The sequence below is a fragment of the Anopheles marshallii genome, chromosome 3, assembly GCF_943734725.1.
Source record: "Anopheles marshallii chromosome 3, idAnoMarsDA_429_01, whole genome shotgun sequence".
NCBI lineage: Eukaryota > Metazoa > Arthropoda > Insecta > Diptera > Culicidae > Anopheles > Anopheles marshallii.
The window spans coordinates 19,799,102-19,824,882 of record NC_071327.1 but is presented as its reverse complement, the minus strand read 5'-3'; the positions used below and the strand labels follow the sequence as shown (position 1 = coordinate 19,824,882).

Sequence of the window (25,781 nt, the reverse complement as noted above, 5' to 3'; positions counted from 1 at the left end):
CGTTACTCTGTTTTAAGATTGATTGGACTTAAATCTTGATTTGTATCACACCGCGCTTGTTTATAGGTTCATTTTTGTTTCTATTTCTGACAAACGATACGTTGTGTGAAAGTTATGGGAGTCGCTCGGAAGATGCATGTATTACGTTTTTTTTTTTACTTTTGTCGATACACATGAGCTCTAAAGACTCTTTCCCTGGAAGACAGATGCAAGATTATATCGCTTCATCCTTAAGAGAGGGTCCTAAAGGATACAGCGGTCCCACGCCGTTGCATTCAAACGCGCATGCTTGTCGTACGCTCAGTCATCCTGTACGTGCGGTAGAGTATCCGGTTCTGGCCTGACCGGTGTTTGTACTTGAATTCATTTATAATGTGTAGCTTTAATAACAAAATTCATCTCGGTTCATCTGTAGACTCTATTCAACCGTGTCCCCCCTATCTGTTCTTGCAACAACTGGGGTTAGTGAAAAAAGGAAAAAAAATCAAGAAATGCCTAGAGAGTAAGAATAACTGGGCTACGATTGGCTTGGTTAATACAAGGAAGGAAAATTACTGCATACCAGAACTCATCACAACAGAAATTACTCGTGTATCATCGATCCAGCCAATGAAGAGAATAAAACAAAGGATCTAAACAACTAGATGCAGGTTGCCACGCGTTGTGCTGGTCCTATAATTTATGGTTTCTTTTTAAAGTTCCGTTTAAATCGTCGATCACATGGTCAGCTCACCGTTCCATTTAGGGGAAGTTTTACTGTCTTTGTTGACATCCTTTTTCATATATCTGATCTCCAGCAAGCTCCATTCTATCTGGCCCCTATGGCACGCGAGTCACTGTATCTCTTCGACGAGCTATGATCTCTGGAATTCAATCGCCACCGGTATCTTACGGCTGCCACTGATATGCACTACTTTTTAAAATAAATCAGACATATTGTTTGTGGAACTGTCAGTCAACATGACCTGGTCGGGTGTCACTGCGTATGGTCAGCTGTCAACACGAAACGTCAAATCAAGCTGAACCCAACAGCGAGCAAACGCATTTTTAAGCATTTTCTCTCTTCACTAGAACAGGTAAATTTTCATCCAAAAACGCTTCAAATTATAAACTTGCTGTGAAAACTTGCCTAAATATTGAATCTGGTAATCGATTTGTAGCCATGAGTGGTCGCGAGGGTGGTAAAAAGAAGCCTCTGAAGGCACCGAAAAAGGAGCAGTCGGAAATGGACGACGACGATGTGGCGTTCAAACAGAAGCAGAAGGAGCAACAGAAAGCGCTCGATGCGGCTAAACAGAAGGCTTCCAAGGGAGGCGCGCTGCTTCAGGGTGGTATCAAGAAGTCGGGAAAGAAGTGATCTTACCGATGGAGCTGGTACGAAGCGAAACAACAACCTTCTATTGCCGCTGCCACTTCATTCGATGACCCGGAGGTGAGGTTCTCGGCATGCACTCGTTTTTGCTGTACGCGGACCGTTTTTATATGTTAAGCTACAACTTTCCGTTTTTACCGTACCGTGACGGACTTTGTGGTTCATGATCTATTGGTAAATAAACTTTTTCGCCTAACAGTTGTACCGATTTGTTTATTTTCTCTTCGAATAAATATGTGTTGATAGATTAAGATTAGTTGTTAATGAACGACGCTTACAGATTGCTGTGGAAATGCTTGTGAGGGAAAAGGATTCTTTCATTGCACACGAGGAACTCTCGGAGGAGGAGCCGAGAGTTCACGTTGTCGTCAGTTGGGTGCCGGCACGAAATGATCGTAGTACGATTTGGTGAATTCAATCATCAAGTCTAGCATGGCGTGAGGAACGAAATCGGGATTACCTTGGCCACCCTCAATCCTTCCGTCGGCGGTGTAGCGCATGTAGCTGGCAATTGTCGTTTCCGGAGGAACTATTGCTCCATCCTCGACAATACAGTTGTCCTTCAGTATGCATCGACGACCCTGTGGGGTGGGTGGGATCAAAGGTAAGTTATAAACCATGTGATGTATTGATATTCACGAGTTTCTTCTTCTACTCACTATCACAGCGTTCTTGCCAATGTAAACGTACGATCCGATCGATGCCGCAGACACAACGGCACCCTCACCAATAAACACATGATCACCGATTTGAAGTGGGAAAAATGCCACTCCCTTGCTAAACTGTTTGTACGGTGGTCGAACAACGGATCCCTTCGAAATGACACAGTATCTCCCAGTGCGTACGGCAGCCAAATCTCCACGAATGATGGCTCCACTCTGCACGATTACCTTGCCATGTAGTACGATGTTTTGTGAGCCGCACAGTACCGTCTGGCGACTAACCTTGTTCCCGGATGCAGTTTCCACGTACTCTTCCTTGCTGTAGTACGTATTGAGGGCTTCCATCGCTGGCCAAATGATAGACAAAGCGAATCGTAAGATAATGGGTAATTTAGCCGTAACAATGTCGACAAAAATGATACATACTTTACTCCATAAATCTACGGACAAGCAGACCCTAAACAATTCCACAACTTTCCACAACAAATCTTGAAGCGGATAAAAAGGAGGTCGGTTCATGGCATTTTCATCCGCTTCGTGTTTTGACAGTTTGGTGTAAATTCGTGCATCAGGTGAAAACAACACCATGAAACATATGAAAAGCAGAACAAATTATGATTTAAATGCGATTCCGCTAAATACAGACGAAACAGTAACAACTAATGGCACTGTGTAAATTAAATTTAGCACTTACAATAAACACATGCATCAGTTTCACCGACATGTTTGTCGGTAAATTATGAGTTACACCGACAGCAACCGTATCGGTATAATTAGGAGATGGTTTGTGTCTAGGCTGAGTGAGCTGAGCGTGATGAAAATCCTCCGGAAATGATCCGTGTTTTCACGTCAACCAAGGGAATAAAGAAAACGAATACTGTGTGGCGACCAGAGCATCGCAAATAGCCAAGACACTAAATAGCGCCACCTAGGCAAAAAAGAGGGTACTAAACAAATTGCTAGTAGGGAAGTTTTGCCTGGACACGACGAATACAATCAGTCCATTGTTCCGAGGTAAAACCCAAACTAGACAACCGGTAAGGCTAGAACAATAAGATCCTTGTTTGTAGGAAAGGAACGAAGGAATACTCGAACAAACTAAAAACAGACAGGATCAAACACGAAAGGAGACAGCAAAGTTCGAGACATGGCCAGCACAATATAAAAGCGGTGGCATGTCCGAACGAAAAGTTAGTTATCGTTTCCCCGTCAACCGACGAACATCTCACTACAACCCCAAGGAGGACCGAAGAGCGACCTAGTCCCAACAAAGAAGGAGGGAGTAATAAAATAAGGGCTCCGAACTACGGAATAACCCCCTAAAACTGTATCAACTGATTTGACCAAAAAGAATCGAAATGGAAGTGAAACTAATGGACAGCAAGAATTTTATTTCTTCTTCTATGCCCCATCGTGGTGACATGGATAGGTGACCAATCCGCATCCAAGAAATTGCGTCCGAACATGATCTCTTCCACCTCCGGATGCTAAAAAATATTCCACAAGTTTAGCTCCACTTGTTCCATTCACCGAATTCCTACGAAGTATGAGTCCGGCATTCTCATCTGGTGCCTCATCCATCACATTCTTCGGGTTTTGACCCATCGTCAGGAAACCTATTCCACCCATCCAAGGCTTATTACCACAGAGGACTGCTGATCATATCAGAGTGGAATATATTTGCTGCATTGTGTGTCCTGTTGAAGGCTTCTAGGTTGCAGGAGTTAGTCGAACCTATTCTTGGAACTGGACAGCATTCTTCCACCGGTCCATTGCTGCCAGCTGATTTATTACATTTCAGCAATCCTCCAACTCCCGACGATTCTGATCGCTAATGTTTCGGATAGTAACACATACTTGAAGTCTCCCGTAGTCAGTTGATTACTTCCTTTATTATGCAGGGAGTAGTACGTTTTGTTTTGCTAGACAGCTTTCTATATAACAGGTTTACGATACGTCGAGCGGTAGTATTATTGACGAACAGAGTGTACGATGAACGAAACAGACGGGATGGAAAATTTGTTTTATCCGAAAAAGAAGGACAAGGCGGTTAGCAATAATTCAATGCCCGATGGACATTTAGTCACCTTGAGAAAACGATATGAAACAAACCAACAGATATGAAGTCGAAGTTACAACAAGTATCGGTTTGTTCGGAATAAGTATTAGTACACCGTGTTAACAGCACTATCCACATCCTTTCTGTTATGTTTTTTTTTGTTTAGCAATTACTGATTGGTGTTGGGGTTGTTGTCGAGCGCATCGCTTCTGCATTGTTAATCTTTGACCCTTGTTTTTTTTTTCGTGTATAAAAAAGACGTTGTTGCGACTATCTAGCAATAATAAATAACTTCCTTCTGACGCCGTTGTTTCTTCACACCGGTACTGCTACTCCTACTACTACTACTAACGGGGTTTTGTCGCGCTTGGACGCGACGCCTTACTACAATGGAGGTTGGTATTATATACAGCAAATGAGGACAGTTAGAAGAAGACCGGTTTGTCTCTACTTTCTACACAGCTTAAATAATCTATTCATGCTGCCCTCTCGGGGAATGGACGAGTGTCCAACCTTCACGGCTGCGCACGGAATGGATATGAATTCTTATCATGATGATGATGATGACGATGATCCTTAACGTTCTGTTTATGAGATTTGATTGACCACGATCGTCCTAGTTACGCTCTCCTAACCTTCGCCTGGTCTGACTAAAGCCGTGTGTGTTTCATCTTATTCAAAAAAGCATAAAAAATCTACCAGCACTAACAAACGAACGAACAAACAGCCGGTAAGACGACGGCTCGTCTTGCAGACCAATGGAGCGGGAGGGTACCGACTTAATTCTTCCTTAATTTTTTGGCACGATATATTCACAACGAACACGGTGTTGCAGGCCTGCGTGCCGACGGTTCACCGTGCCGGTGCACACGGAACAATGTACGGTTGAACCGACGACGACTCGCTACCGTCAGCGCTCTCGTTCGTCTCCTCCAGCACCTTCTGACTGAGGCTGAGGGATCCAATACCCCCAGTGCTACTGCATCCACCAACACCAACACCGCTACCACCGCCACCAGTAGCGTCGGTGAGATCCATCGGTTTCCCCCCTTTCGGACCGATCGTACGAAAGTTCGGGAACCGATGATGGTGATGATGATGGTGATGATGATCCTTCCGTTGCTCCTTTCCGAAAGCTTTCTTACCACCACCGCCACCCTTACGTGCACCGTTGGCGGCCCTGGCCGTACTGGCGGCCAGCGTGGACACGGAGCTCCATGCCAGTGCGGGCGGAAGCATACCGTGCCCGATCAGGGCGGCCAACGGTGCCGCCTTTTGTCACGAGATTCCGGCCGCCGGCAGCGTATTGCAGACGGTTGACGGTTGACTCGCGTGTGTAAGTGACGTGGGAACCGGCAGTGATGGTGGTGGTACAGGCAATGTGACGGGGGATCGGTTTTTGACTCTAAATCTAAAGCTTAACGATAGTGCCCGGGGCGTAGGAAACATGTAGAACCGTTGGCCGGGACTCGGCAATCCCTAGACGTAGCGTGTCAGCTGGGCGTAAAAGTCCTGCAGACAGATTTGCAGCTGCTCGAACGAGGGTCGCTCCATCGGTAGCATCGTCCAGCAGTAGGCCATTATTGCGAACCTGTTGGGAGCGAAGGAGAAGAAGGCAATGGTTAATATCGGGCCGAGATCTTCAACTCGGTGAGAGTGACAGTTGCACTACTTACAGCTCATCTGGACAGTTGATGGGCTGCGATAACCGGTAACCATCGCGCAAATAGTGTTCCATCTCGAACGGATCGACCTGGGGAATGGCCAAAGAAGATATCTCATTAGAACTCAGGAATTACCCAGTATATTAGACTTATAGCTTCGTATTCTGAAGAAATTCGTCCAAAACTATTAGAAGCTCCAAGTAAATTGGAAACTCCATTACATAAACACAAGATGTTGGGAGTTCAAACTTCAGATTCCCAACGCTGAATATATTAACAATCATATCCCGGAGTTCCTACCTCTGCGTAAGGTTGTCGGGCGAGTGTGCACAGTTCCCACATGAGAACACCAAACGCCCAAGTGTCGGAAGCCTCACTGAACTGCTTAAACTGGATGGATTCAAGCGCTAGCCACTTGATCGGTCGGTTTTCACTATCGCCCAGGCAGTAATAGTCTCCGGGGAAGAGATCTCGCGACAGTGAGTTGTCGGCCAGCTTCACCCGCAGCTGATCGTCAATCCTGTAATGGAGGTGATGCACAACATTGAGGTTAGGTTACGAACTCAAACAGATGATCGATTCCCGGCTACTTACACACAGTTTCGGGCTGCAATGTCCTTGTGGATGACACCGTGACTATGCAGGTGGCCAAGAGCTTGCGCCAGTTGCAGCTGTATCTTAACGATCTGAATGGTGGTTAGGGTGCGTGCAACCGGTTCCTGCAGGAAGATCTTCAAATTGCGCGTATTTTCCGGTGCCAGATAGAGTAGAAACGGCGCGGTATGATCGTCGATAGATACACCCAACACGGACAGGATGCCTGGGTGTTGTGCACCGTACAGACTCATGCCTTCGTGCAGCAGGAGTGACACCTGAATTTGAGACGCATGCGGACCGACTGTCTTTACCAGCACTTCCTGGCTGTCGTTGTAACTTCCACGGTACACACGCCCGAATGTGCCCTCCTGCAGTAGACTGGACAGGCGTACGCGGCATCGCTGCACGGTCAGCTCGGAGATGCGGCGCTGTAGCTCTTCCGGTTCGGCATTGGCGTAGATCCGGTTGCGGGAAAGTGTGGCAATGGTAGGAGCGATCGACGGAGGTGATACGATCGACGACGGTGCTGATGGGGCGTGTGTCTGGAGACGCTGGAAGCTGGACGTCCGGATAGGCTGCGCGTGGTGTGGTTTTCTGTTGAACGAACCTCGAACACAGTACGCGATCATGATGAAGATCGACACGAACAGGATCGCCAGTATGCCACCGATGATGATCGTGATCAGTCCGTTTTGACCGTTGGAAGCATTCTCCAACAGGTAGGGATCGGGTTGGGTAGCGTCCGGATGTTCACTGGAAAGAGTTCACACAAAAGAATTATTAGACACGGTTATGATCCACCCAACATCAGCGAATTCTGATCCGGTCTTTGTGCGTACCTCATTAGACAGATCTTTTTCCGACGGAACAGCAGCTCGGTGGTATTGCCCGTCATACGATCGAGCGTTACCTCGATCGTAATCGTTACATCGACCTCGGCCGACTTTTGGCCACTGCAGCGCAACCCGATAGCGAACGTTTCGATGTGCTCGGGTATTTCCCCCTGCCAGGATATGTTCATCGACGGCTTTGGCAGGGCGACCGAATCGGGCGAATCGATGTTGATCCGGTAGGGCAGCGGACGATCGGCAAGACTTTGCCAGGTGAACGAGATCTCCTCCACGTCGGCGGGCACCGGCACGGTGAAGTGCAGTGCGTACGCATTCACCTGTCCTTCGCGCACGTAATATATTTCAGCAGAGAGTCCTGAAAGTGGAAGTGAAAGAACAGATATTAGTAATAATTTGACGACTTCTGGCATGTCAGCAGAGATCATAGCGTGTGTGGATCAGTTCGCTCCAGGAGCGTCTGTATTCATGCGGCATTTATTTGTTCATTTGTGTTCATTTTCGAAGAGTTTGAAGATGAGTTATACTGTCATCGTAAATGAACTGTCATACGTTCATTCGCAATTCCGCATGTTTGAAGAGAAATCCTTGAGGGTTTTGGCGCTGATACGCATATCGATTAAGCGTTGCTGTTGTTGACGGTTGCATTTTTAACTTAAGTTGCTTAAGCAATTTAAATTCTTAAGCATTCCTTTCAGTATCATTTATCTTCCCAAACCTCCCACACGGTACAGCTTATTCGTCTCCACCCATCTTATCAGTCATAAAGCACTGGCTACCTACCGCAAGCTAAAACTATTCTCATTTACATACCCATCCCGACTATTCTGTTGATCATAATTCAGCATTAAGTTTAATGTGTTTAAAAAAACTCGCACATTAAGATTCTTTCCCGGCCCGTTTATTTCATTTAATATCTTCCTCCCCGTCGCACATACACTTACACTGCATACATTGTGGTCGGCCACGCAGCAGAACGGCAACAATACGCTACCCTCCGGCGCACGGGAAATATAGCGCGATGCCATTTTTACAAGCGCCACACAAACGAAGCATGAAAAACATGCTCGTTCCGTGAATGGGATGCAAATTTCACAGCGCTTCAAAAATAAAAAAAAATCGGCCAAAAGAAAGCAAAACAAAATGGAGTGCAGCCTCCTCTGTGTGGCGGTGTTATGGCTCTATCACACACTAGGTCGTTTTTGTGGCGGGGTTTTATCCCTCCCTTCTTCCCCCCCCGGACCCGACCGGCACTGTTGGCCAAAGTGCGACAATTATCGCCCAAGAATTATGAGGCGTTAGTGTGTTGCTGCTTAATGCGACAGTAAGCTGCTATAAAATAAATTTTAATCCGCTCAAATTGCATCCGCCGGTGGCTTCTGCAGTCACCATGTTTTTTTTTTTGTTTTCATTGGGCTTTTGTTTCTTGCATTGCCGTGTTGATGTTGCTGCTCGCTGGCTTAATCTTGCCCGGTCGATTGGTGGGAACGATTTGGTGGATTAAAAACGGAAAATACTTCCATCTGGATAGCGTCGTACCGATGTTTGTGTGCTTTGATCCAATAGAGATGTGTATAATTAATTGTACAAATCACTTCCCCAGTAGGGTATAGTAGCAGTTCTTTTAAAGTAAATCAAAGTTCAACCGTGCTATCTTTTACGCAATGAGAAATATGGTTGGATTATTCAAACTCGATCGCTCCGGTGTTCCTGTGAGCACTCGATTTGTGTTCATATTTCCCTCTAGGGGTGTTCATTTCGGGGCGTCCCGGTGGTGTACACAATAAGACCGGTCCAAAATCCCATCCGGGCCAATACGCAGGACAGACTATCCAGCTACGGGCAAACATAGCCAAAAAAAGCCCGAAATGGCAGGCCTAAACCTTTTGAGGTTGTTGTACCGATATAAAAGAAGGTGTTCATTTTAAATAAATGTGGTCTACTTTGATGATTTTCAACCAATCGAACGGGTGTTTCAGGATTCCACACTAGTGATGTGCATATTGAGTAAGAATTAGTGAGTGAGATAAAATTCACCAACGAGTGAGTTGATTCCAATCTCAATTCTTGTATGTCTTTAGTGATGTATCTTTCTCACAGAGCTATGTTTGATGTCCTGGATTGATATTAAATCCATTACCTAAACTCGGTATCATTAAGCAACTCATTCATAAATGAATTATATAACACATGAGTGAGTTGATCGCAAAGAGTTTAACGCACGAATTGAATTATTAATTGTTAAATTAATTGTTATACCGAAGAATAACTCTTCAAAGAATCAGTATACTAGTTAACTCTTTAATGTAATTCATTCACTCCGAATTAATTCATCTTATTCAGTTGTTCTTCCCATTGTACATTTGTTTTAACTCGTTGTGGGCGATCAAATTCAAGAATACTAGCAAAACACAAGCTCCAAAGATCTTTTTATTTATTTTATTTAAAATTAATTTGTCTGACGCAAGGGATCAACAAATATGTCTATCAACTAAGGGATGTGGGGAAGAAAGGAATTTAACAGATACGCTAATGAGGATGAAAGGAGGCGGACATAGGGACATTGTAGTCGAACAGGAGATATGAGCTGTTGAACTCCATTAGCGATCTAATAAAGGGTTCGTTTGAACCGTAAACCTGATGAACTTCGTGGCGGAGGGAGTACACACAGTCTATACAAATAACAAAAATAAGAGTGGACTGAGGAGAGACTTCTCCCTTGACCCTTGAGAGACTCCTGAGGACTCCAGCAAAGGAGTCATAAAAACAGGAGCACTGTAATTCTAAACGATCTTCTGTTGAGGTATGTTTCTAACCAGTAGTCAACCCCCGAAGCCAAGCTTTTCAAGTTTGGCCACCAGAAGTTTCAAGCGGAAGATCCGCACTCCAGGTCCGGTATGTTTCATTCGTTCATTTACTCAACACCGTTCTCATTAGCAGATGCGATCGCGGCATGCGCTGGAGAACAATTTGCCCGTCAATTAACTAGCGCGCGAAACACCACACTCTCTCGCCCTTTCCCTGTGTTGTGTGATGCGCCACGTTGTGTCATGCTGCTTTACGCGTGGTTAGAAAGGGCGCGAAAAAGCACATTAGACACGGATCGGCGAGAAACGCGGCATTGTGTTTTGTGCTGGAGCATCAACAACAACAAAAACCACATAAACGAAACAAAAACAATCCCATTGTAAAATCGTTCATTTTAACCTTTTCACCAACGCCATTCACGGTTTAGCTATTCGCTTATGTGCCGTTTACACGCGGCACAGCATTTTGCACACTAAAATGGTACCTTTTGCTTCATTGTGGGTTGTGTTTTTGTTGTTTTTTTTTGTTTTCAATTTACGCAGTGAAAAGTGTGGAAAAAAGGGGGCATATAAATCACTGCCCAAAACTGCACCAAACGGCCCCGGATGCGAAACTGGGTAACTTCCGACCGAGAAAAAAGAAAATGTGGCGACATTTAATGATGCATACACACTCTCGCGCCCGCACCGGTTCCGTCAACATGCCCGGCAAACTACAGTTCTCGGGCGTATTTGTGCAGACTTTGGGGCGCCTTTTGGACGCCGTTGGTCGTTGGTTTGTTCTCGCGCTACTTGCACCACCCGGTGGTGAGTTTTTTTTTTCGGGTGATTTTTCTCCCACAGCTCGCTTTTTTCACGGTTCGTCGCACTAACGGTGTTTGGAATTAATTTCCCTCCCATTCTCGGGTTTTGGGTAGAAGAAGATTTGCTTCATCCAGGGTTCTTCCCCGCATCGATCGTGTCCGTGTGCTTGTGTGATTATGGACATTAACAATGAAGTACGAGAGACCCGAGTAAGGGAGAGAGAAAGACAGGAAGGAACGAAGAGTAAAAATGTTTTTATCTAATTAAATGCACCAAATCCCGTGGATGTGGGACGTGGTAAGGCAAAGTGTTTGTTCTGCGTGATGGAAAATAATTGTTCATCCAAAGGACACCGCACGACGCACGAACCACGGGTGAAGAAAATCGCATCAATCTGGCAGAATGGAACTGTTCGGTGGGTTAGTGGTCTATTAAATACCGAAATATCGTTCCTTTTTTTTGTTGCTTCCTTCATCCCGGGTGGTGGGGACCCTATTTCGCACACACCGTTTACGGTTGCCCGCGTTACCACCTTGGGATAAGATAATAATAACAATCAACCAGAAAATTGAGAGATAATCCGATTAAATTTAATAAACAACCAAGCAGGCTGGGACGGGTAATGCACACACGAGCAGGGTTCGTCGCTTCCCTACTGCAGCTTGTAAAAGGTCACCCCTAGCCAAGCTGTTTCTGAGTATGAGAGTGCTGTTAGGAGGGGATGAAACGGGTTGACACCTCGATGATGGGTTGAATCGGTACTAAATATTTACTAGAGAAGCTTGACAGATGCGACCGAACAAACAGAGACGGTTGCTGTCCGACGACACGCGATGGGCACAGTGGACAAAATAAAAGGTAAAGGAGAAAAGGAATTGGTTTAAAGAAAAAAAAAGTGATTTGGATGCTAATGTGAGGATTATGCATCGGATAAAAAAAGAGAGAAAGAGAAAAAAACACAAGAGAGAGAGAGAGAGAGAAAAAATCAACACAAACGCATAAAACCGAACCGAATGTGACGAATTTTAAGCACAAACAAAACACGTTCGTTTGGGTTTTGTTTTTCCTTTTCCCCCATTTTTTTCTTCGTTTGTTTGCTGTGTTTGGCTGACGGTGAACAATGGGTTGATGAATATGTTTATGGTGTGAAATGCACAGATAAAACAAATCAGCGATAAATCCTAAAGCTTACACAATAACTCAATCAAACGTTGGGATTTATTCCCCGCTGTTGATACGGTGTTATAAAATTAAATAACTTAAGCAATAAAGAAAAACGATAGTGTGGGACAACAAACGTATAAAGATTGAACATTAGTACAGTAAGAAATAGGAAAAAGCGAGCTAAAGACGGTTAAGAATTCAATTCAACAATGTCAACATATTTCTAACAAAAGGAAGGAAAAGAGAGGAGAAAGGAGAATAATTCCGATGATGAAATGTCGATCATTGATGAGCAGAAAAAGGAGAGGAGAAATAGTTTGGCGTGATTGATTGACAAAGGATGTATCGTGAAAGAGGACACTTTGCAACCATGGTAACCGTACACCCGAATAAAGATGAACCGGGATCGGTAGTGAATAACTACATTGGAATGGAATTCTATTGTATTGGAACGCTAGAAGCGAAGACATTGCAGTGTTGTGCTATTTTACATTTCTTTTTCCTGTTTTTTTTTGGTTGTGTTTTGAACTACTTTATAAATACAGGTTTATTTATCTTCGTTGAATGCTTATCTTGTTTTGTGGTTGGTTAAACGGCACGGAAACTGTTAAATGCAATAGTTTAGGATACGTCTCTCACCCGCTTTTTCTCCCATTTACTGCATTTATGTTGGGCTATTCGCAAGAGCATCTTGATAAGCGCTGTAGAATTGCATTTCTTTTCAACAAACAATAGGGCACCCCGCATTTTGGAGCGGTTCGTTTCTTTTTTTGCAGCTGGAGTTGGAAAAGTTGTTCGTGTTTTTTTTTTATTATTTTCTGTGTTTTCAATTACAACCCAACCGCACCGCACGCTATCTCACACAAAAAGGCGTTATGATTGAGTGTGAATTGGACTCGATTCCGGCAAGATTGGGGAATTGAATTTTCTTCTCGATGTTTTTTTTCCGCTTCGTTCTGGAGGATCGTTTAGCAGTGTAAATGTGAGAACAGACCCCGATGCGTACTGCAGGTGAGTGTCGGTCACCGTGTTTCCCAGGCTGATAATCTTCCGGAACGGAATCGGGTTTATTTCACTGCTTCTTTTTTTTTGGTTTTGTTTTGTGTTTTTCACCATTTTTGTCTGCATTATGTACGGTAGTTCACCAGCTCGGGAAGAAGCGTTGGAAGCAATGGCCGCCGGGGCCCACACAGCGAAGGTGTGAAATGCGCTATGTTGCGGTGCGAACGGCATCATTGTTTTATGAAACCTCGACAAGTGAATTTTCAATGGAATCCATTTCCGACAATCCAGCGGCAGTTAAGAACAAGAAAAATGGGAAAGAAATCGGTTGCGAATGTTCTAATAAGAAACTAATTAATTAATTAATTATTAGAATGTTCTAATAAGTTTCGAACACTGTCAAACGAAACGGGATGCGAAAGAAAGGCAAAAGAAAAAAAAAACAGAAACATATGGAAAAGAAAACATAAAACACGCCAAGGAAAATGCAATGAACCGCAAACAGGTAGAAAATAGGACCAACATTTACGAACAAAACAAAGCACGCAAAGTAAGCATTAAAAAAAACACGAATAGAATAGAACGGTTTGGCCGGGGTAAAAGCGTGAAAATGGAATAATAGAAAATCAGGAAGCACCACAAACAAAAAACCTCTGGCAAACGATAAAATCCGCATTAAAGAAGGTAAAAACGTCGGCACACGTTTTTTGACAGCTTCAAACCTAATTGTTCTTCATTCATTTGACGACGTTTGCGAGCGTCGACGGGCTAAAAACGTTTGGGAGGGAGGTTTTGTTTTTACTTAGAGCAATAAAGGAGAATGCAAAACTAAAGGCAAGGTGAGAGAGAGGAAAAACTTAGAAGTTTTATGGGACGGTGTCTATATAAGATGTAAGTTATGTAAAATAATTAAACTTTATAGTCCATTTTGGTATTGATTCTAAAAAGAAATCAAAATGCAACGAAAAAACATGAGAAGAGAAAAGGTTTTCACGACATCGACACATCTTTGCAAACGTCGACCGAGATGTTGAAGATTGAAGATGAAGCAAAAGGCACTTCTTCCTTCACCATTGTCTGTAAAGTTGGTTTTGGTTGGCACAGTAAGCTTGCATTAAAATCATCACTTTTCCACTGCTGAACAAATTCGTCCACCACTCCGTTGCAGGCGGAGGATGGAAAACCCACCCAAAAGTCCGATGCTAATTTATAATTTAAAAAAAGTTTCCTTCCATCGTCGGGAAAACTATCGTTTTGCATTTTCTCGCCCCATGCCCCACGGAATGGCGCAATCCTTTGTCGACTTTTCACTTTCGAAAGACACGGGTGTGTTCCGTGGTAAAGTTCCTTAAAATTTACACTTTATTCGGGCAGCTACGATAAGACGTGGTCGAGACAGACGTAGAGTAGAGATTTAAATACGAAATGTCACCGAGTTCGTGTTTGGGTTTCCTTTGCTGCATAAGTCTTCGTTGTGGGAGCCTGAGAGGGCGTCGGTCACAAGGAAGTAGCTCCAGCAGACTATGGTCCGTGGTCGCCGAAATTAGCGGAATGATTAATTACACCCGGGCAAGCCTTCAGACACGACGAGATGAATCTTCGACAAGCCGCACCGCGCTGGCGACACCGTGGCTGTGCCGCATAGCTTCACCAGCAGTGTCCGGCAAAGCACACTCGATCGTAAAGCTTGCGCGATCGAATGAAAACCAACCCCGGACAAAAAGCCTTTAAAGGTACCGGTGTGTTTTACGCATTTTCCTTGGTGCCGTTTTTGTTCCGGGCGACACTGTTTTGGCTGCAGAGCAGTCTGCTAAATCAGATCCGGTGCTTCTCGCGGTGCGGTCGTGCTCTGCTTTAATTAGAATTAATTGCTTAATTTCGTTCAAATCCTGGTCGCGCGGGTATGAAGGACCACGTAAAGCAAGCAAGCAAGGAAAAAGAAAGACTCCAACCAAAAGGAGAATTATGGACTGTCAGCAGAAAATTTATTCCATTCACATAATATACTTCTGAGCGCTGGAAACCATCTCGGGCCCCCGGGTTATGCTGCGGACCGGGACCGGTAAAGTTGTGTTTCTGTGACATATTTACTTGATGCGCGTGTTGGAATAGACAGAAAGTGAGCTAAACAAAAAAAAAAAAACTAAATGGCACAAATGAGAATCCTTTTTTTATTTCCATCCTCTTATCCACACAAAAAAGGAAGGCTTACGAGGTGGATAAAAACGGTTCATCTCCAGCGTTCCAATGCTGACAGTATGCTGCTGGTCAGAATGGGAAATGATTTTCCAGTTTAATATGCATAGATTGTATGGTTTTGGTGGATAGTTTTCTACACGCCAAAGGATTCACCGTGAGGAAATCGAAATGAAAATCCCACTAGTACCCACTTCACATCCTCAAATGATCCGCCTTCCGGGATTGTCTGTAATCTCCCACCGGTTCCACATCCGCTGTCGGTTGTGCGGTTTGGACGAACGAGCATCTTTTCAATTAATTTCTTCGTTTAATTAATTTCATTCCGTTCGGGCGGGAAAAAGGCGGGATGAGGTGTTGGCAGAAGTCCCGGTTGTGCGGTTTGCGAATAGGAAATCGCTTCGGGGAAATCGTGGGGCGGAGACGTTTTGCGCAACATAAGTGGTCTGGAAATCATCACCATTCGTCGATTGTTTTCCCGATGGTTAGATGGATGGAGGTTTGGAAGGTTTTTTTTTCTCTCTGATCGCTTCTCACAGCCTTACCACGGATCGCTTTAGCATTCATCCGCCATCCATCACCCCCACGGGGAGTGACCGTGCCAGATGTGAGAAAAACCGGATCGATATGGTCAGTAACAGGACCGGGAGATAGTCGACAACACGGGAGACTCTATTTGGAATGTCTTTCGGTTGAAGTTTGAAGGCACTTACGGCACAGGCAGATGGAAATCTGCCGAAAGCCACAAACTATTTTTACGGTTATACATGTGCTGGAGGTGTTCCTGATGTATCTTGTTGCGGTTTCTCATGGGAACAAATGCATCTGGGGGTATTGGCACCGTACATCATACTGCACCCGACATCTGTCGGTGTAATTAGTAAACCACCAACGTAAATGTAATATTCTTGGCTTAAGTTGACCTACAGGAAAAAAGTGCCACAACTCACAATTGGCAGCGTGATTAATTGTGCTGGTTTTCGAGATTGGAATAACAATTGTTTGGCACAATGTTTAGAATGATAATAGACTTAAACACCGTACGCCATTTAACTCAATTAAGTGATAAAACTTTACCAATAAAAGGAAGGCTATAATTCATTGCCCATCTTCTAACGTTACTTTCCAAAAGACTGTTTTCTCCGAATCAGCTAAAGATCTCACCCAATTTTTCCACGCTTTTCCCTTCATTGAGCCTGCAGCTAATCATCCATCGACAAATTGGTCCAGTACCGCATCAACTAATTACCCCACCAGCGTACAAACACGCGGCCACTACTTCCACCTTCTTAAGCAATTATGCTGCTGCAGACACGGCACTCAATTGGAAAATCTGTCCGCCCATCGTTAGTGCTGCCAGTGATGGATTTGATTTGGCCGGTTTCCTCTTCAGAGAATAGGAGCACAAATAAAAAAAAAAGATATCAACCTTAAACGTTCCACTGGTTCCACGTGGTATGGGCGGTTTGCGGTCCCGCTGCCATCTGATGGGAGGACAGACACTCGTGGCCAATAGCGCTTCAGGTTTGCTAATAATAATTAAATTAGAACCGACAGGATGGTGGCAGATGTGTGCGCCTGGGATGGGAGATGGGATGGAGCTTCACCAGCGCTTACCGGGTCAGGGAACACAAATAGCACAACATGGCATCAGGCTGCTTCTTGGCGCGCTGTCTTTAAGGATCCTTCTTTTCCAACGTCGCAAACGATGTTAATTAAATGCTACACATTTCATTTTGGCGTGCTCCTGAATGACAAATTCCTTCCATACGTAGGAAACCCCGCACGGTGGTCACGGAAGGTTGTACACGTCTTGGGAAAAAGGGCGGCTGGTAAGGGGTTGCAACGCCTCGATGAAACTTAGTGTGAAGTAAAATCATCTTTCATCGAAATTGACAGGAGGCGTGTATAAACTGCTTGTTTCGTTGTTTTCCTTGGAAGTCATCACCCCACGCCGGGTGGCCGGGGGTTTTGGGAAGCAAAGTCGAGTTATGCTCCTCCTGCTTGCTGCACGGACTCATTATGATGTACGATCGCAAACACCGATCGGCGTCGCCAGAGCTGTCGCGAAAGATATTCGCCAAAATGTGTCACGATGGTGACGTTTTGTTTGACATTTACACGAGAAAGGTTGGACACGGACGGCTGTGTGTGTATGTCCGTGTATGAACGAGGAAGAATTTGAAGATATTTTAAGCTTATTATGCCAAGAAATTATGCTGCCCGGGTGACTTGGCACGCGAGCCACCCGCGAGAAGAAAGCCGGTTCGTTTCGCTCTAAATGGCTCGGTCGCCCCTCGAACTCCCGGTCCTGACATCCTTAGATTGTTGTAATGCGCTAAAATTCCGAGCACTCGTACTCTGTCTCGCCATGGGAACCACTGTTTTCGATAGAGCGTGAGGTGAAAACGTGTCTTGTCGTCTCCCCAGTTTTAAAAGCGTCCCATTCTCATTCATCGTGCCTGGACATCAAACTCCCCCTTTGGAACGCGCGAAACGTGGTAAGTAATGCGCTTTGGGACTTAGTTTCCTTAGGATCCGGTAGAAAAAAAAGGATCTTCTCCATCCTGCAGGAGTATGTATGGAAAGCGGCCACTTGTGTTTTGCTTACGGAACAGCAAAAAGCACGTATAATGGTCAGGGTGGCTTCCGACGGCGATACGGAAAATTATAATAACAGAAAACTTTTCTTTTCCCAACAGAGCGAGAGAGAAAGCGGGGGAGAGAGAGAGTGGGATTTTCTTTCGATGGAAAACTGCCCCCAACGCTGGCATCGCATCCAGTAACGAGCGTCAATTGTCAACGATTTTCATTGGAAAAGTGGACGATTTCCGCAAAAACCTTCGCGGACGACGCGCCCAGGGCGACGAGTGTTTGAGTCAATAATCTGCCGAAAATTTAGCGCACAATCGAAGAGGCGCGGCACGTGATGATTGGATTCAGGGAAATAATTTGCTTTCCTTTAAAAAAAAAAAGAAAGCAAAACCTTAGCTCAATAAATAGGATTTCCCGGTAATGTGGCAAGCAGCAATGTTCACCATACTTAGACGGTGGGGAAACCGTCTACACCACGTTGAAGGCAAATCTGGCGAAAGTTTAAAGTGGAAACGTTTGTTTCCAGACGGGCGCAAACATTTGGAACTTTAAGCTGATTTGGTTCGTTGTAATTGAGAATGCTTGTCCATGTTCCAAGCGGTTGAAAATTAAATCGGAAAAAACGCGATGGCGCCTAAATTTAGGCAACTAGCGTGCAAGTTAGGATTTATAGCAAGAAGAGAACGATTTATAGCAAATGAAGAACCAAACCAGATGGGTAAACAGTTGAAATTGAACCAATTGTAAAATCGCATCCTTAGTAATGATTTAAAATGTAAACAAACCAAACAAAAACAGCCTGTAATCAGCAGCCCTAACAAACATGTAATTCTGGTCTATAATACTCCCGGTCCAAAACCCAAAATCATTTAAAAAAAATGTAATGAAATTGTTAAATCACAATCCTCACGCACCCTTATAGTGTCCACCGGCGCATATCCTTCAACTCATTTCCACCGCCGACCCCTGGACATCATCGAACCCCTGACCCAATACGCGATGCTGTACGCAAATTCGATTACGAAAACCCCTCGTTCTTGGGTCATCAATCGAAACGCGTGGGGCATGTGTCCTTTCGCCCTCGGTCCGATGTGCTGTTTTCCCGGCGCTTCAATTTCACGGTTCGTTGCCCTTCGTTTGCACCACATACACGCCCGACATATGTGCTTGCAAGCAGCGCAGTGCAAATACATGACCGCCCGTCGTCCGGTCTCATAACCTCAGCTAAATACATTTTCATTGAGCATTTCACGGAAAAATGTAATTACATTACGCGCCTCTCACACACGGTACACCGTTGCCCGACGGTAATCACCATTGCTGGGGACCACATGCCTATCATTCCGAAGCACCAACGGGGCCACCACCAAACGGACGGGAGTGTGTGAATAAGTGCGGGAATAAATGAATGAATGAATGAAAGGAGGAATAGGTGCCAAAAAAACAAATGGTCGACATCTTTAGCTTGATGTAAGCCTGGGCGATTAAATTATCATAGTGCGGGTATGGAGAGATTTTGCCACATCCAGCACGGTCGCGGGTATTCGCTTGTTAGCGCCTTACAAATCTATAACGCCGCACCCCATAGTTTCTACTATTGCCACACGTCATAGTGCGATTCTGAGAGCTGACAGTTGACAAGGTGCGTGCGCCCTGGTGTGAGAGTTCAATATTTTGAAGGAGTGTTGTTCACAGTCACGGTAGGTGTGCTAGCGGCGGTGGCAACACACCACCAGCATACAAATCTCCTCGATACTGTTGTTGTAATTCCATCCTTAGGGGTCTCGTTACACTCCCTCCAAACTTTCACGCATCCGTCACCGAGGGGTGAACATTTGTAACGGTCCGTTACCGGGCGTTAAGCGTGATGTTTGGTGGGACAGCATGGAAAAAAATAGGACGAATTTGCCATTTATGCATTGTTGCCATTTTCCTCCCTGCTTGTTATTTTTGCAGCAAACGTACGAATAGTGCACAATGTCGGAACATAAAAAAAAAATCGTTCGATAAAATGCATTCTAGTGAACAACAGGAAGGCAAAGTGCGAAATGATGTGTGTTTTGCATTGTTCGATTTGTTCTGGTTTCATGCTGGACTGCATTGGCAACGATCGTTCAGTGCCAGAAGTCCTGAAGGCGTGTGACAAAGTGTCACATACGTCGATGTCCCGTGGATAACGGCGGCGCTGAGAGATGAGCTTAATTGAAGGACCACCGATTGAAGTGTGTTCGGACCACTCGATTTGGCCATTTCACCATTTGTTCTACTTGAACACCCGCCCTCCTCCCAAAGGCAGGCTGCATTTTCTCGATGATTATAATTGATGGTTGTACGGCGAATGGTGCCTCACGTCGTGATGAAGTGTATTTGCCACTGTTCGAACGATCCCGGTAAGTGCCATCGTCCCGGAACCACAAACGACGGAAAGTTAAAGGAGGTGCTCTGATTTTGGTGTGTTTCAATAGGCAGGCACAAGGGAAGTAAACTCTTTTGCATACAGGGGTGATTGTTTCAAACAAGCAGTAGTGGTCTTCGAATGATCGCTCCTGTGATGAATGTATGACGCACTTAAAATTATTTAAACAATCGATCTAACTTTTCACACTCATTTGGTGACATTATCGTCCGTTCTCTTGAGTTCTGGAGATTGATTTCACAGCAGCTTATGGTTAAGGGTTGTATGGCACCTCAGGAAGATATGGTGTAATAATTTTTACTGGGTATGCTTATGTGGGCCACTTTACACACATGGTCCAATTTTTACAGAATATGGACCCTTATTGCTGTTAACAATGTAAAGAAAGAATAAAAAACACATTGATGCTAAGCAGTGTGTAACATAATTATAGGGCAACTTGTTTTTTTTTTGCGAATACAAGAAAAAGTTGAAGTTGTTTTAATTCCAACTGTAATTTCTATTAACTTTTGAAATCGTAATTTGTGGTATTTTGTTGATTCTAATGTTGAAAAAAATAACCATTTTAAGCATGTAGGTAGAATGCAGATATACTATCCAGAGCATGAATATAATCCAAGAATATATAAACACATCTCAAATGATCGTAAATCGTTTGAAATGCATCCTGAACTTCTAAAACCGTAGATAACATTGTACAAACCTCTGTCATATTAAGATATATTTAAAACTTTTTCACAGAATTTTCGCGAGGTCTTGTACTTATCGTTTTATGGTTGCGGTTTTGAAGGTTAAAAAAGACTATTTTAAATCTTTACTACCTCGGAGAAGATCAATTTTATTTGTCATTTCAATTCATTCCATTATTTTTATGTAAAAAGAAGCCTTACAGTTATGCTACGCACTGTAGGTGATTTCGCCAATCTTTCGAGATTTTTAAGTGAAAAAATTAATGAGTTTAAATCCAGCAAAATTTTAAACCTAGCAGAAGCAATTAATCAAGCACCCCCGAATGAGAAAACAATCGATATTCCTGAGTAGCATGTAGCGAATGGTATGAAATGCCTTTTTTAAACCAGTCTTTAAAAAGAGACACCAAAAACCCCACTTTCAAATACCAAATGAAACCAATCCTTTTTTTGTCCAATAAACCCCACCCCTTAGCGCGGCTTGTTTGTAATATAATTAAGAAACAATCAATTCCGGCCGTATGCCGGGCCGGGTACGGGACATCAGGACGAAAATAATAATAATGAGTAGCAATTCATTTAGCGTATTAATGAAATTCGTCCACCCGGCACCTGCCAACGCATGCATATTTCGCTCTAGCGCCCTCCGGATTCGGCAGGGCAGCGCCACGGAATGGGCTGAAATGCATTCATCGATTAAAACAAAATCCCTTCCTACCGACCGCCCATAAGCCGTCCTCGGAATACTCGTTGCAGATTAAAGTCAAGCCCCGTACATGGCAACCCATTCGGCCAATTAAATCCAGACATTGGGTAAATCTCTGAAGCGTGTTGCGTGCGTGCGGTGGTCGATTCTTGGGCAACGAAATGAATTCAGTACATTATGCTGAAATTGGATGACGTTTTGTAATTTCATCCCAAAATGTACTATCCCTTCATCGTAGCAGAATGTAGTCCAGTTCTGCCGGATGGCATTAAATTATGCACGCCGGTAACATTGGCATTGTGCCGGATGCTTCTTGGAAATGTGTACTCCACTGTTGCTCTGATGTGTGTTACATATTTTAATTTACCACTGATGATAAAAAAAAAACGCAGCACACGCTTCATCACCGTCTGAAATCAAACTCCGAATCGATAACTAATTCCATGATAAATCTCGGTTTCCATTTTCCCAATCGAATGTCCCACCAGACAGAGGGGAGGGGGGGGGTGGCGGCTTTGAATGCCTCCCCCTCATTTTGACACCCGAAATGTGTGTGACAAGTGATGCGAAATTTATGCGAATTGCATGCATTCGCAACTGCGTACATGAAGGTGCGGTACAAAAATATGCTTCAGTGGTGGAAAATTGTGTAATTTTAATGCCATTGCCGACATTGCGTACGATGTGGCGAACGTGTTGTTGGACGCTGTTCAGTGCGACGCCACCAATTGTTCTGCTGCATGTAGCCTGGTAAGCTTCATTTGCCAGAAACGAGTTTCAGGAATTCCATCAAATATCGATGGGCACATTTTACGAGCCTTAGAGCAGTTGATGGAATCATTTTCCGGGCCACTCAGGTCCAGAAAAATGTCAACGAAAGCGACAACAACAACAACAAAAACCGTCGGGAAGATCTCTGCTTGTTTGTGTTGGCAACTCGTCAAGGCAGTCAACATCTTCATATCCACTCGGCTGATCGGCTGGCGGATCATGATGGAGTCGAAGAATAAAAAACCCCCTGAATTTTGTGCGCGTTCACAAAATATCACCTAGACCCCGCGTTCAGATTACCGAACGTTCGGACGAGATTTATGGCCAGCGAGGTTCTCCGTTCATCCGAGCAATTCTAGTCTGCCCTCTCCGGTGCTCTGAATCACGTCTTCCGGATAGGTTTCACTCTCCATTTTTTTTCCTGCTAGAGCACCAGCATTGCGATCGACCGGGTGACCGGTAATCCGATTAATTTAATGACTTGGGAACGAGACTTGCGGATAGGTTATGTGGCGACGACTAGGTTAGGTTTTCCATCCCATGCACGTTCGCTTCCCCGGAAGAAAAAAAAAACTCCTGCACCGGGGATCGCCAGTTGGTATTGACCGTGGAAACAAGCCGTGGAAAACCGGCACGTCCACGCTACTCCAGGGGCAATAAATTAGCCGTTCCGTTGGGTTTTATGCTCTTTTCCGACATCTTGAACTTCGCTCGGGTAAGTGCCCGTGTGTGCGCGCGAGGTTTTTGTGCTTTTTCTCCACCAGGAATTGAGCGGACGAACAACGTTCGAAAACAATCCTTAAATTGAATCTGCATACACCAAGCACCGGGCGATGGATGTTCCGGGTATCTCTATGAATGTTCCAATATTTTACACACTACCACCCTGCATGACTTCCGGGGCTATCAAATGAAGGCATGATCGATTCTGGCATTAAACGAACGACTAATTAAAACGAACCGTATTGCCTTAGTTCATCCGGTGCAGTGCGATTGAAAGTTTGGTACTTCTGAGTAGTTTACCAGCAGTTGCACACTACAAAAAACACAGTAGCATCCGCCTGGATGAAATTCGAAACGGTAACACTGGCTGCAGGAAGGTAAGGAGAATTCTTCTTGCATACCGGGTGCGTGGCTGGAAGGAATTTTTAAAACGTTCCCGTACGCCGGTGGCGTTGGTGCTTCGCTACGCACAGCTATGTTTTCCACGGAGGACTAATGTTTATTTTTATGACCGGGCTACCGGTTTTAATTAACTCTCCGCACTCGCTCACAGCCCGCCCAAAAACACTGGGACATAAACAACACCTTCCTTTAAACGTGGCAGTGGTAAGAAAATACTGAACGGCAAGTGTTCGCCAAAGCATGCATAATAGTGGCCGCTACGGCTATCATATCCCACCGGTATGGGACAATGCGGCGGAATGTGTTTAATACGATGACGATGGTGCTTCTTGATGGAAACTAGTACCAGCCATGTCCGCACAAACACGCAAAAGGCGAAAGCTTAATCCAAAGTGCATCTCATCTCGAAGGTCTGGCAGATTATACGATTTATTGTTTAGGCTTACACTTGGACCAGGGCTTTATAAATTTATAGCACTACGTGTTGTCTAATGGTTGCCCGGTTGTGTGTCTCCGAAGAAACTGCTGTTGTGTGGGGGTTTTCTTCCAAAATGATGCCATCGAGCAGGGTTCCAAGTTTGCGTGTTTTGCCCGTTGTTCCACGGAGGCGCATCCATTAGTGAAGAATAGTAATCATTCCTTTGAGATAACAAAGCCCTCAACCCTTCGCAACACTCATTGGGTAGCCCAGACCATAACCGTCCGTAAGGATTTAGATGCTCTCGATCTTGTTCATCCTTACGACGGCAAAGCGATGCAGTTAAACGATAAGTAATTCTGGTGAAGACTTCCTATCCCGCTTTTACAGGGTAGCTCAACTCATGGCCAGGTGATCCTGAAGCTTCGATTGATTGATAGAAAAAATTTAGTTTACTCATGCCACTCCGAACAGGTGGAGACGGTATGCTCAACCCCCGCCCGGACGGTAATTTCTGCATCATTATGCCATGGTGTTGGCCAACAGCAACGTAAAGCTCTGTCCGGTGGAGATGTCATTAATTTAAATTCCTGACACAACCCAACCGACCGAGTGAGGAGCTGCAAGAACTGATCGGGTGGCATTACCGGTGCTGTCTGCCACCGGACAGCCCTTTATCATTGAGTTCCCTCCCCTCTCCCAACCAGGTTGAACTATTTGCAGCGGTGAAGCAGGAAGGCAACCGAACTTCCGGTAAGTTGATAAAACTCCATCAAACAACGTGGACATGGACGACAACGGTGACCACGACGACGGAGGTTTTACGCTTGCTTCTCCATTTTGTGATCACCTTCCTCAACCACACACACTTTGACCACGTTGACCGCCAGGAGAATTCTGCCGGTTCCACATGGTGGCGGTACACTAGGGTAGTGATTTATGGAAGCGAGACATCTCCACCGAACGGCATGGATACCAATACTCCGAGATCTCCGTCCATCAAACTGATGCTTCCAGAGTGAGAGAGAGACCGGTAAGAAGCATGTCTACTTCCGCTAATGGCTTAGCACAGTGGACACGGTTGGGCTGATGAAAATGGGCATCCTGTTTTATCAAAAGCATCCACCAGAAGGAGAAGAAAAAAAACAGCTACAACCGGGAGGGAAATGTTTATTCACCGAAGTTGCATCATTAATCAAGTGATCAGGTGGTCGAATGGTGGACGAGCTGCTCATGTGTGCCGGAACATGCTCCGAAAGAAAGCACCGTTTGTGTAAGCGTGTGTCCGTGGGTTCGATACCATAACACACCATCAGGCGCAGTGGTGTTCAAAGTTGAGCTCTGGCGAAAAAAAAAAACAACCCACCGAAAGAAAAACCAACTTTCCCACCTTCGATTGGGATTGGGTTTGGGCGGTGGGAGTGAGAGACCCGGAATTGCCACATTGGTTTTGCTACAGGCAGACAACAAGCAGCGAGATGTTGCCGTTTGGGACAAACTTTCGCTTGATTGTTGGGAGTAGAAAAAAAAAGAAAAGCGGGAAAAGTCCTTTAGAATGCGAAACTATTCGATGATGCCTTGGCGAGGTGATTGGAATGCTGCTCTCCCATTCAGAAGCGTGATTCTAAATCGCATCGTCTTCGAACGCCCCGGCTTGCTGGGATGGGTTTGATGAAAATGTGCTTTTCAAATGACGAACTCGTGGTGGTTTTAGTGTTGGGGATTTGCAGCGCTTTTTTAAAGCATCAACCAGCGGTGGATGTCTCTTGGTGGTATTCTATTCGCACAAGCAGAACCAACAAAACCAACCTGCCTGTATCTAAACAGAAGCCCGACAAGCGATTGAAACGATTGCTGCAGTTTATATTGAATGTTTCGTATATCCC

General features: G+C 44.8%; 3 protein-coding genes across 3 annotated transcripts in view; 1 reads left to right on the top strand and 2 right to left on the bottom strand.

The window, feature by feature from the left end:
• Positions 1–1,162: 1,162 nt before the first annotated feature.
• On the top strand, positions 1,163–1,357 carry LOC128714156 (translation machinery-associated protein 7 homolog). Its single transcript, XM_053809030.1, has one exon. It carries the CDS (start codon positions 1,163–1,165, stop codon positions 1,355–1,357), a length of 195 nt encoding a protein of 64 aa, XP_053665005.1.
• Positions 1,358–1,740: 383 nt separating this feature from the next.
• On the bottom strand, positions 1,741–2,379 carry LOC128711879 (dynactin subunit 5). The gene is made up of 2 exons (XM_053806765.1): positions 2,032–2,379; positions 1,741–1,953 (listed from the first exon to the last, which is right to left on the bottom strand). Exons 1-2 carry the CDS (start codon positions 2,377–2,379, stop codon positions 1,741–1,743), a joined length of 561 nt encoding a protein of 186 aa, XP_053662740.1.
• Positions 2,380–5,572: 3,193 nt separating this feature from the next.
• Positions 5,573–25,781, bottom strand: part of LOC128710849 (tyrosine-protein kinase Dnt-like) — an 83,445-nt gene continuing 63,236 nt past the window's right edge. The window contains exons 2-6 of the mRNA XM_053805704.1: positions 7,194–7,560; positions 6,352–7,107; positions 6,058–6,277; positions 5,770–5,846; positions 5,573–5,684 (exon numbers count right to left, since the gene is read on the bottom strand). Coding sequence (XP_053661679.1) covers positions 5,573–5,684; positions 5,770–5,846; positions 6,058–6,277; positions 6,352–7,107; positions 7,194–7,560 — 1,532 coding nt within the window. The remainder of the gene's footprint in view (positions 5,685–5,769; positions 5,847–6,057; positions 6,278–6,351; positions 7,108–7,193; positions 7,561–25,781) is intronic.